Raw genomic sequence first — 22,826 nt, forward strand, 5'->3', positions numbered from 1 at the left:
GAGCGATAAGTTGCAGACATAATTTACATAATATTTAGATACAAACAAACATGACAGACGGATCTGTACATTCTCAAAAAAAGACAAACTTTAAGCATTCACTCGGTTACTAACGATTTGTAGCGCAAACTTTCTTCCAAATTTTCATTTACATATAAAAAGTTTCATCTATTTTTTTTTAATTTTATATATAATACTAAATATACTACGTATAAATATGTAAATACTCAATTTTCGCACGGAAAATGTTCATGGAAAATATCCTACATTATATGACTGATACGATCATGTATGTATATATTTTAGAATATTGGATTGTTCATCACTTAATTTCAGTCTATAATTTTACCTCTACACACACGAAGTTTTAAAAAAATCCGATTGTACATATATGTATGTACATAGTACGGAAAAATCCTAGCTTTCTACTAAATTTTCCCGTATGATAAGCGAGCATTACCGCTAGGGACTGCAATACCGATAGTACCGATACCAGTACTACCGGAAGCGACCTTCGGTGTTACCGGTTTTAAAAGAAATACCGGTTGTATCGATGTTTTTCAAAAGCATAAATTTTATTTGTTGAAAAAAATATCTCAATATCTAAAAACTACGAATGCGTACATTTTTCGAAGGAAAGATGCGTATATTTTTAATAAACAGACAATACAAACTATGTAAATAAAAGCTTTCAAAAATGCTTATTCTGGTAAATTAAATGTGTTGTTATCGGCGTTGGATTTCAATATAAAATTATACAGTATTTGCGTATCTATTTTTCGGCATTTCAGGAAAATTTGCAGTTATAAACAGATATTGGCGCTAGGACGATCCTTTTTGCACAAAAAATGGTTCACTATTGTCAATACTATTTGCTCTCTTGCTTTGTAAACTAATGGAACGGTCTATTATTATAGTTGTAAATAGTTGTAATTTTACCATTTTTTTCAAACACAAAAATCTACGAAACATTATAACCCTCTGTACCTGGGCCGTACCTACTTCACAGTATTCTGTATTTTAATGTTTGGTTTTGGCGCCTTTTTTAATAAGCATATTGAAACATGCAAGTCATACTCGGTTCATCGGACGTATTGGTCATTTTTATTACTGATTAATTAATTCAAAAAAACATTACCGAAAGTACCGATATCACCGTTTTTTCCTTTCGGTTATACCGATATTGAAAATTTCGATATTTTTGCAATCTCTAAATAACTCTAAATAACTTAATAAATATGTAGTCAACTACGTATTTATACCGTACCTTATCAACTTGAGGGTTGACTGTTTTGCTCAAATCTTCCAAAACCATTTCACCCCATGCTGCGAGCAGACTGTTAACATACATATGATCGCTAGGAGGCACGGCCTGTTTTATCGAACGAGCCACAGTTTCCCCACTGGGCAGAGCAGACGTCCCACTCGACGCCACTCGCGGTTGAGAAACCCCTGAAAAACGGAAAAAAATATAGTTAGCAGATTGATTAACCTCACAGTGACGAAATTAATTAAATAGAAAATAAATCCATTAAGTAATTTGTTAGTTTGTTGTGTGTTGCCAGTTACGAAAACGATAGCGAGTACACGGTTGAGCACGTTGCGCAATATCTACGAGCGGTTAGCTTAATTCACACTTTATTTCACGACAGCCAATACATATTGTGTATGGCAGTATGGCGCGTTGGAACGCTATTGTCTCGAGAGGAGAAAATGTACCCAGAATGCTTTTGTGTTATTGGTAGACGCAAACGCCAGTTTCGACACTCGTCCATTGTCTTCCGCGTGTTCGTACTCACTTCCAACGTCGTTTTCGATAACATGGAAGAGCCAAGCTGTGGGAAAATTGACCGCAAACTGCGTCGATTATTTACACTTTTAGTCTTAGGCGGTTTCGTGTGCAAGCTTTGAGATAAAAATATTCATGGCTCGTCTTCGTTCGTGACATTGAGCTACTACCTCTGCGTAGTCGCCGGCAAAACTTTGCTGCGTGACCGGAAAATGTCAAATCGACCGAATCAATGAGCGATTCGTGGGTTTGCACCTAAATCGGAAAATAAAAATAAATATATCGATATTTCGTCAGATCTAAGGAAAGGTCAGGCTTAGCTTGTGGCGTTTATCTTGTTAGAATCTCATACGAAATTTTCGGAGATGGTTGGATTATGTTTCCATTTGCTAAAGATTTTTAAAGCCAGTATTTATATTCATAAGTGACATTTAGTTTTATAACCTAGAATAGAGCAAGTATGAACGCATGAGAAGAATGAATGATGAGGTGGTAGCATGTAATGTGACCGACAGCCTATGTCTCCAGATCCTACACATAAATGTATGTACACATAATACCGTCAATTTAGTATGAATCTCGATTTTATTGCAAACAATCCTAATATATAAAGTACATATGTACATTACATTCAAATTTTATTACCAGTTGTAATATATTTTGACTAGTTAAAATATAGTTCTTCTATTCCGCGTAGCCATTTCGTATGACTTAATAGATTTACAATCTGACTGGTCAGCAGTAAATATGTATTTAATTCTTCATTGTATTCCGTTTCTTTAATCTACTTTTTGAGAATGATTCACATAACCTAGAGCTTTCAATGTGACCTGATTTCGATTTTATTTAAAGAACTGCTCTTCGTGGAATCGTCAATTGACTAATAATTAATTTGAGTGGGAAAATCTATCTTTGTTATGAGCAAATCCTTAGAGCGCAGATACACAGAATCTTACGTGGTACGTATTTTATTTTATATAATTTTGCAAATGTAAAAAAAAAACGCTACCACGCCTGATCAATTACGCGCCAAAATCACCGCATGGAGTGTACGAACGTACGATCGAACAATGACGTGAAGAAACGCCAATCACCGCTGGAGTCTGCCTAGGCGTGCCGTGTCGTACTTTTGAATGTGTTCTATCATAAGCAGCATATATCAATGGTTAACATGTAATGCTTTGAATTGCGTGTTCACGGGTTCTATCCCTGGTGTATGCTTCTGGCCAGACCTTGGATATGTGACTCCGAAATCGATCGTTTCCTATTAGTGTTTGCCAATTTATCTGATTTCATTGAAATGGTTGAATGAAATCAGATAAATTGGTTCAATGAAATCAGATAAAACCCAAAAATTCATCCCAATTCTGACTAATTTGTATAAATGCTTTAAAATTTTCCATACATGTCTCCGTGAATATTAATCGATGCTTGTATTTACCTTGTATAATATTATACAATACTTCTGTAAAATGCTTGACCATAGATGTTGTGCTTAATGTAAATATCTGAATATATAATTAATAATTTTTAATATAGTTTGTATAGCACACTCGTCGCGTTGGAGCAATCTGTTAGACGAGTATGCATGCTTGATTGAATAAAATAAATAAAGGTTTTCTTAATATGAAATTGTTTTCCATAGTTTGCATAGTATATGTAAGTAATATTTACTGTTGGATCCTAAAACACTCTGTAAAAAAATCTGAATAGTCAAAGCATATATACATACATTTACTGGATATTACCAGTGAAATTGTATTTTTGGCTGTATAAACATACATCCATATATCTACTAGTAGATTTGTATTCGAATATGAATTTCTATCTAATATATATTTTAGTTTGTAAGTATTGTTGGTTGATAATCGAAAACAAATCAGCATCGATTCAAATAAATTTAATAAAAAAACAAATGAATATTTACTATTAGATTCACCATGTTTAAGCTGTTTATATTACAAATACTGAGCGAAGCCGGGTAAAACAACTAGTTACCTATAATGCCAGATAAAATACATTACAACTGGCAATACACTTTGACGGCAACATTTACAAACCACTATCTAATTTGTATGCATCGAATAGATACGTTGTACGTGGGCGAATGTAACAAAGTACAATTTGAAACATTAGATATAAATTTGGTTGCAATGCGACTTTAGATAAATCAGTGATACTAGCGTACAAGAATTCATTTTATTGCGTACTAGCTGAACCCCGGCATGCGTTGCAATGCCATAATAACGCATGCAATTCCCGTTCCCGTTCTCGTTCCCGTTCCCATTCTCGTTCCCGTTCCCATTTGTCGGAAAAACGCAGGCAGCGAACACATTTGAAATTATTGCGTTGCAATGACACTCATTCCCGTTTTTCCCGTTTTTTTCCCACAGTAATCTTCCCGGAAATGCATACAACAAATCCTGAAAGTTCCATCGTAATCGGTTCAGTGGCTTAGGAGTCTATTCGAGACACACACACAGACATTAATTTATATATATATATATATGTAGATAGATGAACGGAACGATTTCGCGACTGAGTGTAAAATAAATATTCGTGGAAAATAAATTTGTAATTAAATATTTGACATATTATGCATACAAACTATGTATGTATATATGAATACAAATTTAAACTATAAAAAATACACGGTACAATTTAGAATTAAATAGCTCGTTGCAAAATTTGACAAATAGTCCAGATACTGAAACAACCATTGTAACAAATTGCATTGGTGGTCGTTACACCAGTCTTGATTTGTGTGACAGTTGCTATTGGCAACAACTGCTTTAATTGCTTTTCGTTCAGTTTTTGATGCAATTCCTTGCAATTAATTTATTTTTTTGGATTTTGGCTCACCGTCAGCATAATCAGGTTTCATCAGTCGCAGGAAGACGTCTCCTCTGTTCGCCCATGATCTATGGCGAACATTGTTACATTCTCCGGTTGGACTGCGGTATTTGCTCGGCGGACATGGTGGACCACCAACCCCTTCTTCGGTACACGATTGATTCGAACTGAAAATTAAATTTTAATTCATTAAAATATTCTGCGATAGAAAATTCCATTCTGAATGAGATTCGCTTAAAAAAACCGGGTCGTTGACACAAGGAATATATCTATTTTGAATACGAATGCGACTACATATGTACATATGTATATACAATGCGCGCGCTTATACACGTTTTCACATACTTTCATTGGCAATTAATCGAAGTTCATTGTGTTTGTTTGACGTGTAATTAATTTATCATGAAAAATCATTTCGATCGTTTTAATTAACCGGATACGATTCTATCTCACACTTTTACATAGTACATATGTATATACTTAAATGCCAATTATTCGTTTTTCTTCGACCGTTCGTTAAATGCAAATTAAAATCATCAATTACTATACAATTATTTTCTACTTGGAGTGTAATTTTATGAATTAAATCAATTACTATCGAACTTAGCTGTTATTATTTTTTTTACGCACACGATAATAATTAGGGGTTGTAGCTTACATTTCTCTGGCTGGTGTTCTTTCTGCTTGTAAAGCCTCTGATAATGATCTTCTCAAATCAGCCGGCGCTGCCAAAGATGCATACTCGTTTATGGAGTGTCCTTGCTGTGCCGAATTTTCCACGGAAAATGCATCCGTGCAAGCTAAGACGAAGCAGAGCAGCGACCAAGGCAATAACCTGTTAAACAAAACAAATCAAAACATTAAAATTCAGTCATGTTGGCAACATTTTCTTTGCATAATCATGAATCGACACTTCTGAGCTTAATTGACATTAACCCTGACTTTCGATTTTCATGACGAGATCATGTTTTACAATTAGAGGAAATTATTCAATTGGTTTTATTTATCTTTCCGATTTTATAATATGTACTTCAGTGGTAGCCACGGTGGCTTTTTTAGGCGTAGTTTATATTTTGGGTGTCAAACTTTTTTTCCGGCTAATACAGGACGAATACCAGTCAAAAAATTGATATTCTTCTAGCAGCTTTTGAAAGGAAATAACTGCAATGAATACTTATGGTATATTAGTACTTGCTATGCCCGTTCATTGAGACTATTTTTGTATGAAAATACTATTAATTAAATACTTTGTTCTCCAACCAAGACATTATTTAGCTGCCAGTAGGAATGTTAATTTTATTTAAAAATAATACTCTCAAAGGAGACCAATAGTTAATAGACCAACAACAGGAAATAATGTATATGTATTACGAACGGACAGACCGATGTGCAAACCTAAATATAAAAGTAGGTATAAACCTCCCCGAAAAAGAGAAAAAGGAAACGATTGATCTTATCTAAAATATTTATTACGAAAATATTTATAGTATTATTGATTTATTTTATAACAATACATAGTACTTGTTTATTTATATTATTAAAATACATATTATATTTTATTTTGAAAACAATTGTCAACTGCATCTATAAAAAAAAAATAGGCTAAAAGGATAATATTGGAATAATTAACTTCGCCCAAAATAGCCCACCTGGCCACCTCTGATGTACTTACTATGTGAGTTCTCAGTTAATTAGTACTACATACATACATTTGTATATACAATACATGCAAATTACCACTGCTGCTGAATAACCTTGCCGAAAGCAATAATTGCGTACACGCACTTATATGTTATGTTTTACAAAAAAAATAATGATTTTTCTATTTTAAAGCCGGGAAAAATCATCATTATGTCATTAAAACAATGGAGTATGCGAGGTTTACAAATGAGTACGTATCAACATCTACACATATGTACATATATACTAATTTATTTTTATGTGTGTAAATAATAAAATAAGTATATCTAACTAGTTTTTATGTATAAATATTAAATAATGTTGTTTTCCTTCACCTCGGTTACCATGTATGTATGTATTTATATGGAGATTCGTAGTCGTGATCGTTAATATATTAATGAGAGTTTTTCCGTTTTCTTCATCACTTACAAGTACTGTAAGTATGTAAATATTCAAATTATATCATTATAAAATGAATAGTATTTTTTATAGATTTATAATCAAGGTCATAATAGTTGGCACCGAAAGTTAAATGGGTGCAATGCAATTATGTTTTTATTTATTTATTTATTTATTATGTCGAGTCACACTCTAGGATTGTTAGCGTCGACTTCTGACGTGTTTTGTAATAAAATAATTATGAAGTATAAAGTTTAATTTCGTGTATTTTTTATTTTCACAAAACGCGACTTCTAGGAAGTACATATAAAGATCGTGTGATATATGCATGAAAAAATATTACACGTATATCATCTGGTTTGCCCACATACTGGTCCGCATACAAATCAGTTTTTGTCGGTCCAGGTGAAAGTTTTTGAAACAGTCGCGAAGTAGAATGCGAGTTGGATATTTCGGGTTTGTACCGTGATAGGTTGTGAATGTTAATCATTGGCGATTATTCAATGACTGTCATAACGAAACGAGTTTGATTATTACAATCATAATTAGTGCATAGAGTCATTGTGCGGGTGACGTCACAATCGATCGCATACTTCCATTGCACGCTGAAACATGCGTTTACGGATTTTCGTCGAGCAGTTGTAATTCTAGAGATGTATTTGCAAAGGTATTTGCAAAATCGATGGCACCCGGATGTCGACGAGTCGCCAGGGAAGGTCAACCGAAAACCTGGCTGACGAGAAAAACATGACGACGAACACTATGACACCGATCGACCATTAAAACTGTGGCAAAAAAAGTAGTTGCAGTTGAAGATGGAGATTTGCCTTGACCTCTCGTCTCTTGTTTAGCTTGAATTGTATTTGAACATTGGTATGTGATGGGTGGATCGATTTGATTGAAAGCTTGTCGTTTTCATCTTGTAATTAACATATTTATCATATCGACATATGTATGATAGCTGTGTCTGCCTAAATTTTCAAGAGAACTATTTACTCAAAAATAAATGAAGCGAAAAATAAAGTTTTAAAAATAAAATTTTGTTTTATTTAAAAATAAGAAGCGATGAAAAAATTGACGATGCATATTTGAATTTTTTCTAGTTCTAAATATAATACATAATTACGAAATTAATTATTCATTTTTATGTTTAATGTTAATTTGTTGCTATTTTAGTCCATTGCCTGAATGTTGTACATATGTATGTATATGCATAATTTTAATTCACGATTTTGTTGTAAAACTTTTTTAATATATGTACGTTTCAAGTACATAGGTGAAAATTTACTGTGAAGAGCAGTAAATGGCAATGATTAATGTCCTTTGAATAAATAAAAAAAGGTTGTGGCTATTTGCAGGTACTATATGTGCGAATTATTGGCTATTTGCAGGTACTATATCTGCGACAGGCGCAAAGCCTTCTGCGCATGCGCGTGAACTTATAATCTGATTATAATTTCTTACATTTATAATGTATGCTATACTTGTTTAATCAATCGTTCATTAAACATGATAAAAATAAATTTCGCACGTTATTATAATAGATTTATATCATTTAGCTAGTTCGCGGCTTGTACTTGTATGTAGGTATTATATGTTATATATGATAATAATTTTCTAACAATTAATAATATTAACTAATTTGGATTATATTTTTTACTCTACGTCGCTTTACGAGTTCGAACTAAATTTTAAGAGGTTTAAAAATTAAGAGGCTTTAGATATATGTAGTACCTGTAAATAACCAATAATTCACAGATATAGTACCTGCAAATAGCCAATAATTTGTAGATATAGTACCTGCAAATAGCCACAACCATAAAAAAACGACCTTAAGTATTATATTATCCAGCAACGCACGTCAATAGCTCGGTACGACACAGCATGGAACTACTAGTTCTGTTCACACTATACAGCACCGCTCGTTTTCGGCACGTTCATGCTTGCTTTGGACGAGTGCAAGGCAAAATCGGCTAGCATATACATTACAGAGTGTGACGATATAGCGCAATTTAGCTTGCTTAGTAATCACTGATCATGATAATTCAAAACTACATATATACACATATTCATTTTATTCATAGGTTTTGGTATTTGTATCAGCTGAAGATATTTTAATTATTTTCATTACACGATGTTGTATTTTCTTTGGATTTTTATATGGAAAACTCACTCCTTGTAGAGATACGTTTTTATTGTATTTTAATAAATTGAGCAATCATCTCATGTTTAAATATATTTTTGAACGTTTTAAAGATATTTTTGAACGAGTGTTTCAAATTTTAAGGTCATCATAAACATCATCATATTCGAACACCCCTCTAAAGTCGATGCACATTTTTCTTTTTTATTTGTGTGTGGGTTTTGTCCTTGAGCATTTACCATTGTCTCAATTGAAGTGTGCACGACCGGGTCAACTTTTCTCAATCTGACTTCGGCTGATATATTATAATAACAATAACGAGTCACGCACGTATCATTCAAAATTCATCAACAAGGGAAAGAAGATGCAGCGAAATAAACGAGGTCGACCAAGATGGTTCACACTGCACGTTGGAGAAAAATTTAAAAAGAAACTATTTAACTCGGAACAAGAATTAACATATGAAAAGGTGAATGAAAAAAAAAACCAACATTTTTTTAAGAAAATGTAAATAAAACAAGTGTCGTATGGTCGAAAAAAAAAACAACAAAATACACTTTCGAAAAATTGCAAGCGTTCGTTGAATGTGTCGTAATTTTTTGTTTCTCCTTCGAAAGAGTCTTGTTTGTTTGATGATTTTTTTGTTGCGTTAACACTATTAGCGACAAAACGGATCGTATGAAAATGTTGCGGCAACGTCTGTCTCTCCGTCCGTCGATTTCCGCGTGAAAAAATGATTTCTTTTCAAAACGAAAAACAACAATTCTAAAAAAAAAGGCACAGCGATCGGTTAATAATAATGATCGAGTGGCGTGGCTCGCAGAGCACCGGATAATAACTATTTCGAACGCCAAGATAATACCGTGGAATTATTATATTATCACAATTAAGCGCGAAAATGTTCGAAATTGACCCTAGGGGTCAAATTGCCGACCTCTAGACGACCAAAATACTCATCAGTCGAAGCTCGAGACTGACATGTGTCAAAATAATTGCAAATGCTGAGGTTGTTGCACCACCATTATTGTTGCGTGCATTTAGTACAATATGGTTGACCTCCAGCCGATTAACCGATCGATTTCTTCCACTGATGCAAGATTGTGAAGGTTGTCAAATTCGCTGGTTGGTTCAAATTTAAGGCCACTTTACAAGTGCCTTTATAGACACAGTACAATGCATGCGTTTTTGATATTATACACATATTTCCATAGTCATAAGATAGAGGTACTCGTCACGATTTTGCCATATTGTAAAGAATCATTGATTTCCACTACATATATCATATTATATTATATGCAATTGTGAATAAATCACCATTGTCAATCAGTAAAATAATTTCAGCCACATTATACATACATACATTGTTTAAGAATTCATTAAACGATTTCAAATTATGAATCATGCGGTGCATTTTTGTGAATTGTCATCATCGCATCGTATTATATATGAAAAACGATTATCAACTTAATATTCGGTATTCTTTTGTAATATGATATGTAATTACGTGCTTTAACTATGTATGTACTTCCTTATAATGAGTACTCTAATTTAGATCGAGTGTTTCCCAATCTTTTTTGTCATTTCACCTATCGGGACATCGATCGATTGCGCAGATGTATAAATAGATAGCCCTTATAAGCGATCCGTGTCAGTTGTGCCACTTTCGAACAATGATGCTATAACAATGTCATCACTTGTCCACAAAACATTACTCAAACACCTTTATACGTTTAAATGAATATAAATAACAATATAAACGTTCGTGTGTGTGTGTGTGTTCGTACGTTTAATTCAAACGATTATGCTTGGCAGAGTCGTGACTGTGATGAGTCCATAGGTATTTGAGGCACGCACAAAAATGCCTCAAAGCACAGACTTTACACCTGTGTTGTAATGGCGAACAGGTCAATTAAGCTTATAGAGTCGTGTTTGTAACGTATACCTTTGTACTGACATTTTACAGTTTCGTTCCTAATTATACACATCGGGTTTTGTTTGAAGTTGGCGTAATAACTATATTCAATGCGAACGTAGGTATTGTCGACTTGACAGCTTTAGATTTATAGTTTAAAAAATTAAAATACAGTGAAACCTCGATTCAACCCACTAACAATGGAAAGGGTTCGTCCATTAAACTCAAATATTTATAAAGTCATTATTAGGTATTGATTTAATTTAAATAATCGTAAAAGGAAATATTTTAGATAAGAAAATGTCTAAAAGGCGTTTAATCATCTCTATATTTTCATAGATTCCGAAAATAGCGACATTTGTCACAAAAAAATTCACACTACCGATAGTACTGATATATACCGGTATTAGTTTATTGAAGCAGTGTGCAATAAAATTTAATTACAAAATTTATTGTAGGTTGATAATTCATTATTTTAATCAACTAATTTTAATAATTTTATTTATTTACTTACTAAATAACAAAATTATTCTCCGAGTCCTTCTACATCGCACGGTCTACTGATCAGTTAATTGAAATTAAAATGTATAATTAATTTTTATGTGGAAGGGATGGTTTTGGCTTATAAATATTATATACATATGTATGCATTCAAATTATTGTCAAGTGAAAAAAATAGGTTTCTAAAAAAATCGGAAGGCGACGAGGCTTCCCATTGTTATAACAGTCAGTTATAAATCAATATACTATGTATGTATCCGGAAATAGTCTCAGGTATAGGTACGATATTTTTGGCATACTTTATCCTTGAATTAAAATTTATGATACATTTAGCAGCTTCTTTGAAACGCAGGTCAAAAATAATCTTCATTCTTGACTCATTTTTGATTAATCCATATGAACTAGCCGATACAACGTTTACTTATAAATTGAAATAAATTCAACTATAATAAAATTAGTACTTCGGTAGTCTATTTTGTACTACCGGTAGTACCGAAGGTAGAATTGTGACCAAAAACCGTTAGAACTGGTTTCGATAGTACTGGTATTGGATTTCCTATATCCAATGTAGGTACATACATATAAAGACACAAAGGAAATTAATTCGAACAAATTTTCATTGCGGATGGAGAGAGACGTCTAGAGACATATAATTTGAGGAATCACCAAAAGGCATACCGGCATATATGTATGTATGTATGTACGTACATATGCAGTACGAAGAAAGACAAACATTCCATTTTTGGAAAACATGTCAGGGGAATGTCCGGTGCATATATAATATGTACGTAAGTTTTTCTGTAGATCTTGCATTGAGTAAAAAACATTGTTAGCGCTCAAAGAGCTTTTCGGAAACATTACGAGGGAAAACCGGTCGGAATTTTCGTTCAATGCGGATTCTTCTCATCAAAAAAAAAAAACAGGTATCTTGTGTCTACATAGTTTCAGCAGTTTGATAAATAATTCTTGGGAAGTGAAGGTCGGTCAAAATTCACGTACGGTCATCGAATGTATGAGAAGCGCGACATTCGAGGAATCCTGTTAAATGTTACCGCGAATTTCCATATACCAACATAAATATATACTTGTCGTCTCGACTAAAACTCATATGCAAATTGAATGATGTTTTATTTCGTGCGGTTGTTGTTAACTTTATTGTGGTCTAAGTTCATTGAACAAATCTACATTGTTAGGCTGATTAGGTTGATTTGCATAATAGCAAATGAAATTCAATGATAATTTTGTACGAAGTGTAAATTAGGTGCTAGTTCATGTTAATGTATAAAATCAAGCACAGATGTATCGTGATAATGAAGCTGAGTTTATTAATCAACAAATCAAATATTATTCGCTCAAGTTTAAAGTGCTGAAAATATGCGATTTTAAATAAAAGTTATTTTTTTACACTAGTAAATTTTTTGAAATGTAAATTTCTGTGAAAGTTACCTACCCATAATAAAATTTCAAAATAAAATTCCAACATATCAAGTGCATGTAAATCGTTTACTAATTATAGGAAGTGATTGTATGTACAGAGTTTGATCTTGGTTAGTCGTATGATGTTGACATGTACAAGGAAAAAATATATCGACATTCAATTTTAGTCTGCGGTCATCTATCAAATAAAAAAAAATCATATCGAAAACATAAACAATCTGAAATGTTGATTTTATATTTACTTTCTTAGTTCTATATGTATAAAAATTTAAATATCAAAAAAATGTATGGAAAAATTCAAGTTTTCCACAAAATTTTCCTTTTTCTTAAGAGAGAATTATTGTTAGACAAATACACATTTTAATGTTTTGTATTATTTACATATAAAACAAAAATATTCGAATTTATAGAAAGACTTCAAGGTTGCATAAATAATATATTTTATCGAACGGAATATGAACATGCATCTGAAAAAAAGTTGTCACCTGCTATGCAGTTTTCCGCGTCAAATTATAATACAATACGACTTCATAACATAAAAAATTTTCATACAATAATATAAATATATGTAAATACTATGTATGTTATATAAATATTTTTGTTTATATACGGATTTATTGAATCTAAATGTATTAAAAGGCATATACATATATGTAGGTGCAGATATTCGAGACATATCAGTGACGTTACCTCTGGTTGGCGGCCATTCGAAGAGAAACCATACAGAACAATCGAATCCACGTTAGATATACCACTCACTCTCTAGACTAAGCTAGATTTTATATTGTCTGTAATATATATTTATGGTTTCGGCTACGAATATGTCGCTACCAGTTGCAATGCAATCCAACGAAGCGGATGTGCCTCCGTTGAACCGTTTCGTGGTCTGCGTGGGTGGTTTTAACCTTTTGAGCGCGTGCCACCTTTCCGAATGCGCTTTTATCGTCGCACACCCATTATATGTGTGTTTGGTATATACCTATATACGAATGACGCGAATATATTATTGAGAACTGGTGAATGCGGGCAAAAACGCTCGCAATCACTCCACCGCCCGTACATTTATCGGCGATTTGTTGCAAAATCGCGAAAAGTTACGCTCATTCGAATTGTTTTGACGTAAAATATTATTTTTGTTTGGGCTCGTGAAAGTTATGCGAATTTTACGCAATAGTGTTCGTAAGTGTGGTGAATAGGTTGTGTATAGGTCAATGGCGTTGTTCTTTTTCTAAAGGTTTCTTATGGGTGGTAAATTATATATGTTTTAATAACAAATAAAGTACCTGATTCCGCGTAGGAAGCATTTTTACTATATTTATGATACATTGGAAATCATACTAAATATTTTGAATTAAAATAAAAATAAAAGAATAATATTTATATCAGTTTTTTTTAATTATTATGTTCTGTCAAATGTACTTCGTGCATTGTTTAATTATTGAGAATATGAAGTATGATAAAGAAAGTGTCAACATTTAAGTTTCAACATGCTAAAATAAGCTTTCCACAAATATGAAAACATGCAGTATTGTAGGTTTGCTTTGTAAACAAAACATGTATTATATATACAAGTAACGTAAGTCAAATGCTTTGATTCAGTTCGTGCTTTAATATTGTTCTTTAATTTTTCAGTAAAGAAGATCTGTATGGATTATTGAGTCCTGATATAAATTTTAATACTTCGTGCAGGCTATAAAAACTGCTGAAGTGAATGGTATTTACATATGTACATAGCTTTAATGAAGATGCTATAACTATTTTTGTGGTTGTGAATTGTACACAGGTCGACAGTAAAAATTTTAATACCGGTACTATTGGTTTTAGACGAAATGTTTTATTTGGTACTACCGGTAGTACCAAAATATAATAATTTTATGTTAGTTGAATTGCTTTGACTTTAGAAGAAAATGTTATATCGGCTAGCTTGTATGGATTAGTCGCAGAGCGAGTTAACACTCAACATCCTATTTGACCTGTTATTCAAAGGAGTTGCTAAGTATATGATACAATTAAAATCAAAGATAAAGTATGCTAAAAATATCGTAGTCAAACCTTAAACTATTTCCGAATATATACAATCGCATTATAACTGATTGTTAACAATATGGTCGCCTTTAAATTTTTTCGGAAACCGAATTATTTGAATACTTGTTTAAAAGCTATAATATTTAAAAGCTAAAGAATTCTACTCAAAAATTCTTCAAAGCAAGGATCACGCAAAAATTTACTTACTTCATTTTAAAACTAGTCGATCGGTACTTTGCACGGTATAGAAGTACTTGACACATAATTTTGTAATTAATTAAAATAGGTTGTGACTATTTGCAGGTACTATATTTGCGAATTATTGGCTATTTGCAGGTAATATATCTGCGACAGGCGCAAAGCCTTATGCACATGCGCGTTATATCCGATTATAATTATATACTACCTGCAAATAGCCAATAATTTGCAGATATAGTACCTGCAAATAGCCACAACCATTAAAATAATTTATGATTTACCAAGAATGAATTAAATTTTATTGCACTAATTGTTCAAACAAATCAATATATATTTTTGGGTAGTGTCGGTTGTGACAAATGTCGGTATTTTTAGTCAACAAGTACGTATGTGAATTTTTCAAATCTATCATACTCGTACCTGAACGTAGGTGTAAAAATGTCTGGCAATTACTTTTTAACAATGGACTGTATATGCACACATACAAACATACGTACATAAAGTCATCTCAACAAAACTGACTAAATATTATTTTGCATTTTATGAGATACAAAACAGTAAAAACAAATTGACGTTTGTAATGTTACGTTCTTCCTACTTTCTATAGAGTCTATGAATAGGTCATTTGGTTTTTTACGGTACGTTTATTATATTAGGTGCGATTTGCACACAAATGCACATTGAATTTCGGTTTGATATTAATTGACGACGATGCTCTCGAGTTATTTTCCACGAATGCGAATGAATAAATACGTGTACGAAACTAGTTTTGTAAGTTTATGATATTACGAATCTACGAGCGGCGAAATCTCACGGACGTCGAGTTTTGCCGTAATAAGACCGTTTCATACAAATAACCTGTTGCGATATATGGGGACATACCTAATGCACTTTCATGAACTATGAACCTTGTGAAAATACACTAAAATTTAATTATATATTCAAAATTATGGTTAATTGTACTGTCGGCGAAGCTGATGTTAATTTTTTGATCAAATTTGTAACAAAAAATGTGTGGTTGAATGTACATACATACATACATGTATATTCATTATCTTCACGGCTTTTTTCATTAGCATACATAAATTATTAAATAAGTGTGTGTTCATTTGATTTTACACCAATGCTTTTCTAGGGTTGATTATCATTGACGAAAACACGTTTTTTGATTATGTTAATTTTGGAATACATAATTTTGCTTTTAATTTTTAGTATACAATTAGTGGATATATATTGTGTTGTTGTGTTAATTTGATATATAAAGATACGTATAAAATATATTTCATCCTAAATTCAAGGAAGTTATTGAATTATGAAATATTTTTGTATCAAAAATAGCCGATTGCTTAATCCATTTGGAGAAAGGAAAACAACAATTTCTCCAATTTCATAATAAGTAATTAGTTGCACATGTGCTACGATCGTGTGCACTCATCATATAAAAAACTGATACAAGATACATATATTATACTACATATACATATGTAGATAGTAAATTTAAATTAATTTAATTTCAACAGCGTTTTTCAAGAAGGATAAACGAACAAATTATGTTATTTTTTAACGTGTTGTTAAGTTTTTAATAAATAAATTAGGATTTACATACAAAACATAGCAAAAATAATATCGAATTGACGTAATATAATTAAATTCAAATGTAGACATTCGAAACGATGTCAGAATGTCAAGGGTGCCGAAATGTCAAATTTTAGCGCAAAAATGAAAAAAATTACATTAAATTAAAATAATACACATATGTATGTACATAATTGCCGAAGAAAATGTTTGCTAATTTGAGATGTTGACTAATGGTGTATTGTTCTTCATTTTTTTGGGTGTTTAGAAAGTGGAAAAGATGCGTACGCAATCTTCAAGCAATTATTATTGACAAAACAAATTAGAGCCCCGGTCAACGGTAGCGTTGCGGATTTATTGAGAGGAAAGTGAATTCACTGCTCGTTTTCGTAAACATTTGAATGGATCGATAGCAAATGAAAAGTGGGTTGAACGGTGTGAAGTGGATTCCGAAAAAACTCCGTTTCCATGAAGATACATCAGTGTCTTTCTCGTATCCATGCGTGTGAAAGAAGATAAGACATCCATTTGTTCATGTGCACTTTATGGATGGAAGCAATGGTCTAACAAAACCCGTCATATACAATAGTAGAACGCAAAAATGATTTTAACGATTCATTTTTGAGAGTTTTAATAAATTGTGTTACATGTTCGAGTCTGGCTCCTTTATATGGTCTCCCTATCAACTTCGATACTCTCTACTGTTGGAACGAGTCCTAAGGAAATTCCTTAGATTTTTTTATATTTGAAGACATTTGGGCTTTATCCATATCTGTTCCCTAGTCTTGGGACCTTTGGGTTTCAACTCCCTGGCAAAGAGAATAGATTTATTTCTTGGGAAATATTTCGTAATATTACTTAGAGGAGAGATTCACAATCCCGCTATCCTGGAGAAGCTGAAATCATAGGGTTTTACGAAAGCATGTTATCTTGCTGCAAATTAGGCTCCCCCCTCTCGACAGCTGTTCGACTCCTTAAATTACTGGCAAATTCTTTGAACCTCTTCAATGCCAGTTATGTATGTTGAGTTGTTCGAACACTTCCTACATAGCACGATATAATTATTTAAATAAAATAAAATGTACTTAAAAATTAAAAGATATGTTTATGTGTGAATAGAGATGTATCAATCGGAATTTTAAAGGTCGTTTAAAGTGAAACAAGTTTTAATTTTCAGCAATTGAATAGTATGTAGTATAAAGAGTTAAGTTAATATAAGTATATAGAGGTAATGGTTTGTGATAGGTTTGAACAATGTCTATGGCAAAGTGAAGGGCCCAAGGTGGTCACATTTTTTTCCCAGAGAGAGGAGATTGAAAGAGGGGAGGTAGGTGAAGGTTGGCGACACCTGTTCGGTGAAAATGAACGTACAAATAAATGCTGAAGTGGTAAAAGTGTTTCGCGACCGAAGCTATCGATGTTTGGGCCGCGGGCTAAAGAAAGTGAACTGAAGAGACTCGAGTATGTGTCTGTCTGGCTGTGTATTTGTATGGGATTCGATACTTCCGCGAGACTCTCGCACACCGTTTTGTTACTCGATTCGTTTGTGGGTCGTAACAGTCATTCGATACCGTGAAAACTTCTCGAGAATAATATTATATCTATGTACTTCCTATGGTAATTATAGTAAGGCAATTATTTCAACTAGCTCGGCGCTATGCATACAATATTATAGGTAGATATGCTTCCGTTGAGTGCCTGTTCAATACATTTTTTTGCAATGAAACGTCTTCACATAAGTGGTGAATGTAAATATTCAAAACAAATTCCTATTGGGTCTTTGAAATGGAACTTTTAAACGAAGATGCAAATTTTAAGGAAACTGTCGGAAAGTATAAATCCGTCAAAAACTGGCGGGAAATTGAATGCGCTGTCGAAATTTAAGGAATGATTTAGTCGAACAATTATTTGAGCCGTTATAATATATTTGTCCATTGTCCATTTATAAGTCCATTTTTCTTTATTTCGAGAAACATCTCGCAAAATATTAAATATAATGTTTTGAGTTTTAAAATATTTATGTAGAAATACTGGTGATACGTTTATTCTGCTTTCTCGAGATTCTAGGCATATCGAATCAAAAGCAGTGATAACAATTTGAGAATAAAATCAAACTGAAATAGTGCTTTTGGAACTGAAAATTGGACTTTAGCCACTTTCAAATATAACGGCTCATTTATAAAAAGTATTTTTTTCAAATACAGCATGGTTGCCATACGAGATTTTTTCGGGTATACATAGTTTATATTTTGTTATGAATCTTTTTTTTGGCTTATAAAGGACGAATACATACAAAGGAGTTCATATTGTTTTTGTTTATTTTTTTATTGTGATTTATTTTATTAAAATACATATAATATTTTGTATAGAAAACCTCTGTCCACTGCATGTATAGATAAAAAATCGTTTGCTAGTTAAGAAGAGGTATGTAAAAAATAAGCCAATAGGATAATACTGGAAAAATGAACTACATCCGAAAAAAGCCCGCGTGGCAACCACTGAAATACATCAGCATTATATTTTTATTCTTTCAAATAATTATCATGTCGTATTTTTTAATGAAGGTATAGAAAAATCTAAAATTGCTTGAAAAATTACGTGATTATAATTTGTTCGGCTATAAAAAAATAATATAACTAGCCGAAATATGGTTATAAGTCGTCTAAAAATAATTAATAATAAAATAATGGCATATGTATGTAAGCATAATAGTTTATTTTAGGAAAAAAAATTACCCAGTTAAAAATGTATAGTTCAATTAAATTGTCATTTGGGGGAACTTTTTTCAAAGTCAAAAACTTACCGAATTTTATCCAAAATTATATTAAATTAAATAATTCAGAGTTCAGATGATACATTATGTTTTCTTGCGTCTATTTATCTACATAAACAGCGCCGATGTGAAGCAATCAAAATTCCATTTGTTGCGTTGTGTGTGAACTTAATGGCGCCTAACGATACGACATTTTGTTAATTTGCAAAAATGAACTTTGGCGATTTTGTTTATGGATGCGTCGCTTTTGCAACCAAATTTCGCAAATTCATTACAATTATATTACATAGATATTTTTCGTGCGCGAACAACAAGAAAAAAATTGGGACGTTCGGTGCAATATTAGACGATTAGACGGAGCACGACTTTGACAATTCGACAATGCGAAATTTTCTCAGAAGTAATTTATTATCAATTTTTTTGCACAGTTGATTACGACCGGTGCCTAAAATCTGGCCCAGTTTCAAACGGCTTTATCGTTGTTATAATGTATATAATACTGCTGTTGTTACGCATACGTTACGACAGCGATTCGGGACACGAGAAGATGGGTGGAAGTCGAACGAAAGAACGAAAAAAAAAATCTTGACGAGACGTGGAGGAAAAAGTGGTCTTTGTTGGCTCGGTGTCCAGTAGACGCACCACCTCAGGTGAAATTCACCAGGTAGACGAAATTGAAAGTAAAAGTTTTGCGCATTTGCTCGCTAGCTTCCTACGACGCATTCCTTGGGCGTATATTATGTATCATATATAATACACGTGTGGATTATATACACACACTTTCATTCGCTTCTGATCATTTACATAATGTTAGGTAAGTTGCCGCTGCCAAATTTGAACATCCCCTTTTGGGAGTCGAACGTGAGTGACGCATTCAACCTTCTCGTGTACTGTTAAATGCGGTCAATGTGACAAAATTTACAAAATAAACAATTTTATATCATCTTCACCACGCTGAGATTAAATTTGAATGAATTAAGTTCAATATCAGAATTGATTTTAGCATAAAATCGATGTATGTATAGAAATTTTGAATTTGTACACAACTTAGCCCTGTATCTAAAATGACTATATTAAATTTTACATTGATTTTTCAATGATATTAAAATGGGCCGTCTTTATATCTAAAAACGTGAAGACAAGAAGTTTTTTTTTAATTTATATTTCCCCATTATGGTATTACAGGTTGCCCCTGAGTGACACCTATGCTATTAAACTTGTACATATGTATGTATATAATTTTGGATTCATATTCAAATAGAGGAGATATATTGGGTTTTGTTAATTTGATGAGGAACCGTTTCAACAATGGAATCAAATAAATTGACAAATTCTGATAGGAAATGATCGACTTGGAGTCATAAACCAGCAATGGTTAGCGGTAATGATTTCAATTGTGTGGTTACGGGTTCAATCCCTGGTTGCTGGTTAGACCTTGGGTATGTGACTCCAAGATTGATATTTTCCTATCAGAGTGTGCCAATTTATCTGATTTCATTGAAACGGTTCCAAAAAATTGGCAAACCTATACTATTTCTTTGCAAAATTCGAGTTAACATCAAATTTGCAAATGCAAATGCTGCAAATTTGAGCATCTCGAATACGTCGATTTATAAAAATATGTTGCATTTTTATAAATCGCAAAGATTTGTAAAAATGCAAATTTATCAAAATGTATCGATAGATGTTTATATGATGCTCTGTAAAATTGCTCTATAAATTGTTTATCGATTTTTTTAATTGGCCAGGAAGGCGCATTAGGGTTTACAAATGAGCGCTTCCCGGTATATATACATATATATGTATGTACATACATATAAAAAGATCTGTATACAAAAAATAAAAAGATCTGTCAATCAAAGTTTGTTCCTGTTGTGCTATTTTTAATTCGTACTTATAAAATATATTCATAATAATTTCAAAAAATATAAATTCAAGTTTCAAGTGGGTAGTCCATACATTCTCGTTCGCAGAGTGAATTTCATAGATTGTCAACCTTTAGTTCAATTCAATTTGGCAATCATGCAGTGTTGTGCATCTTGTGAAACGCAATTTTCTAATGGAGTTCAATGTGCTAATTGTAAGAGGCATTACGATTTTAATTGTGCCAAAATTACTGAAGGCGGCTACAATAAATTGGGAGCTACTAAAAGGGCTACATGGAAGTGTCCACGATGCCGTAATCCACAAAGTCCTCAGTCTTTGACCGAGTCACCTTCGCCGTCATTGGGTACACTACTTACGGAGATCCTGGATATCAAACGTAACATATCATGCCTGCCGTCGCTTTCAGAGGACATAAAAACGATAAAAACTGATATTAGCGACCTCAAAGCTACTTGTGAATTTAACAGTTCAAAGATTATTGAGGCCGAAAATAGGATAAGTGCAGTAGAGGATAAAGTTAAAGACATCGAGTCACTTAAGAATATTGTTGATGTATTACAAAATAAAATCGCAAGCAATGAACAGAGATTAAGGCTCAACAATGTTGAAATAAAAGGAATCCCTTGTAAAAATAATGAAAACGTCTTTAATATTTTTGACTCGATCTCCAAAACTGTAAATTGCAATATTCCAAAATCAGAAATTAATTATATCACTAGAGTTCCCACCCGCACTTCGGATAAACTACTTGTAGTGAGCTTCATCAATAGATATATTAAAGAAGACTTTGTTGCGACTACCCGTAAACACAAGAATCTCACAGTTAATGATATAGGTGTTGGTGTTGATAATACCAAAATCTACATAAATGATCAATTAACCATTGCCAATAAGCAACTTTTGACCAAAACAAAATCCTATGCTAAAGATAAGGGGTTTCAATACGTCTGGGTAAGAAATTCAAACATACTTTTAAGAAAAAACTCCACTTCAAAGATTCTACACATAAAGACTTTGGACGACCTAAAAAAGATTATATAAATATTTTTTCAATGAATAAGCAATCAATTCTAATTTTTTATTTATATTTTTCTTACCTTCTCTTTTATGTGACAATTATATTTACCGATCCTGTTATTCTCTTCTCTATATTTTATATCTACATTTCTTACTTTATTTTTTACTGTATTTTCCACCACCATATTTTTTACTATATTTTCACTTTTATTAATAATAATTATTTGAATATAAATATTATTATCAAAGAATATACACTAACTAATTCCATATTTTATTTTGCTTATACTTATTTCAATTCAATTGCTATCATCAATAATTGTTGTTTGATAATTGATTCTATATCTTCATTTATAATTACATATACTTGTACATGCAATTACATTTTTTACTGTAATTTCTTCCATACTTTTTGCTCTATTTATAACTATAGTTTCACTTCTATTATTGATTATTGTCTTAATATTAATATTATTGTTAAAGAATATAAACTGGTTAATTCCATTTTTCACATTGTTAATATATGTTCAGATTCATTTACTACCATCAATGATTATTATTTGAACAATAGTTCTATATCTTTGTTTATAATTATTGATGCATGCTCATTTGTATACATATGTCTATGCTTACCTAC

General features: G+C 32.2%; 1 protein-coding gene across 1 annotated transcript in view; it reads right to left on the reverse strand.

Annotated features, from left to right (window-relative positions):
* The window catches only part of LOC143917204 (uncharacterized), a 46,980-nt gene that overhangs the window by 12,583 nt on the left and 11,571 nt on the right, over window positions 1–22,826 (reverse strand). Inside the window, exons 2-4 of the mRNA XM_077438676.1 lie at window positions 5,301–5,477; window positions 4,652–4,809; window positions 1,268–1,452 (exon numbers count right to left, since the gene is read on the reverse strand). Of these exons, the coding sequence (XP_077294802.1) occupies window positions 1,268–1,452; window positions 4,652–4,809; window positions 5,301–5,477 (520 nt within the window). The remainder of the gene's footprint in view (window positions 1–1,267; window positions 1,453–4,651; window positions 4,810–5,300; window positions 5,478–22,826) is intronic.

This window comes from Arctopsyche grandis, chromosome 9 (genome assembly GCF_051622035.1).
Source record: "Arctopsyche grandis isolate Sample6627 chromosome 9, ASM5162203v2, whole genome shotgun sequence".
Taxonomy (NCBI): Eukaryota; Metazoa; Arthropoda; class Insecta; order Trichoptera; family Hydropsychidae; genus Arctopsyche; species Arctopsyche grandis.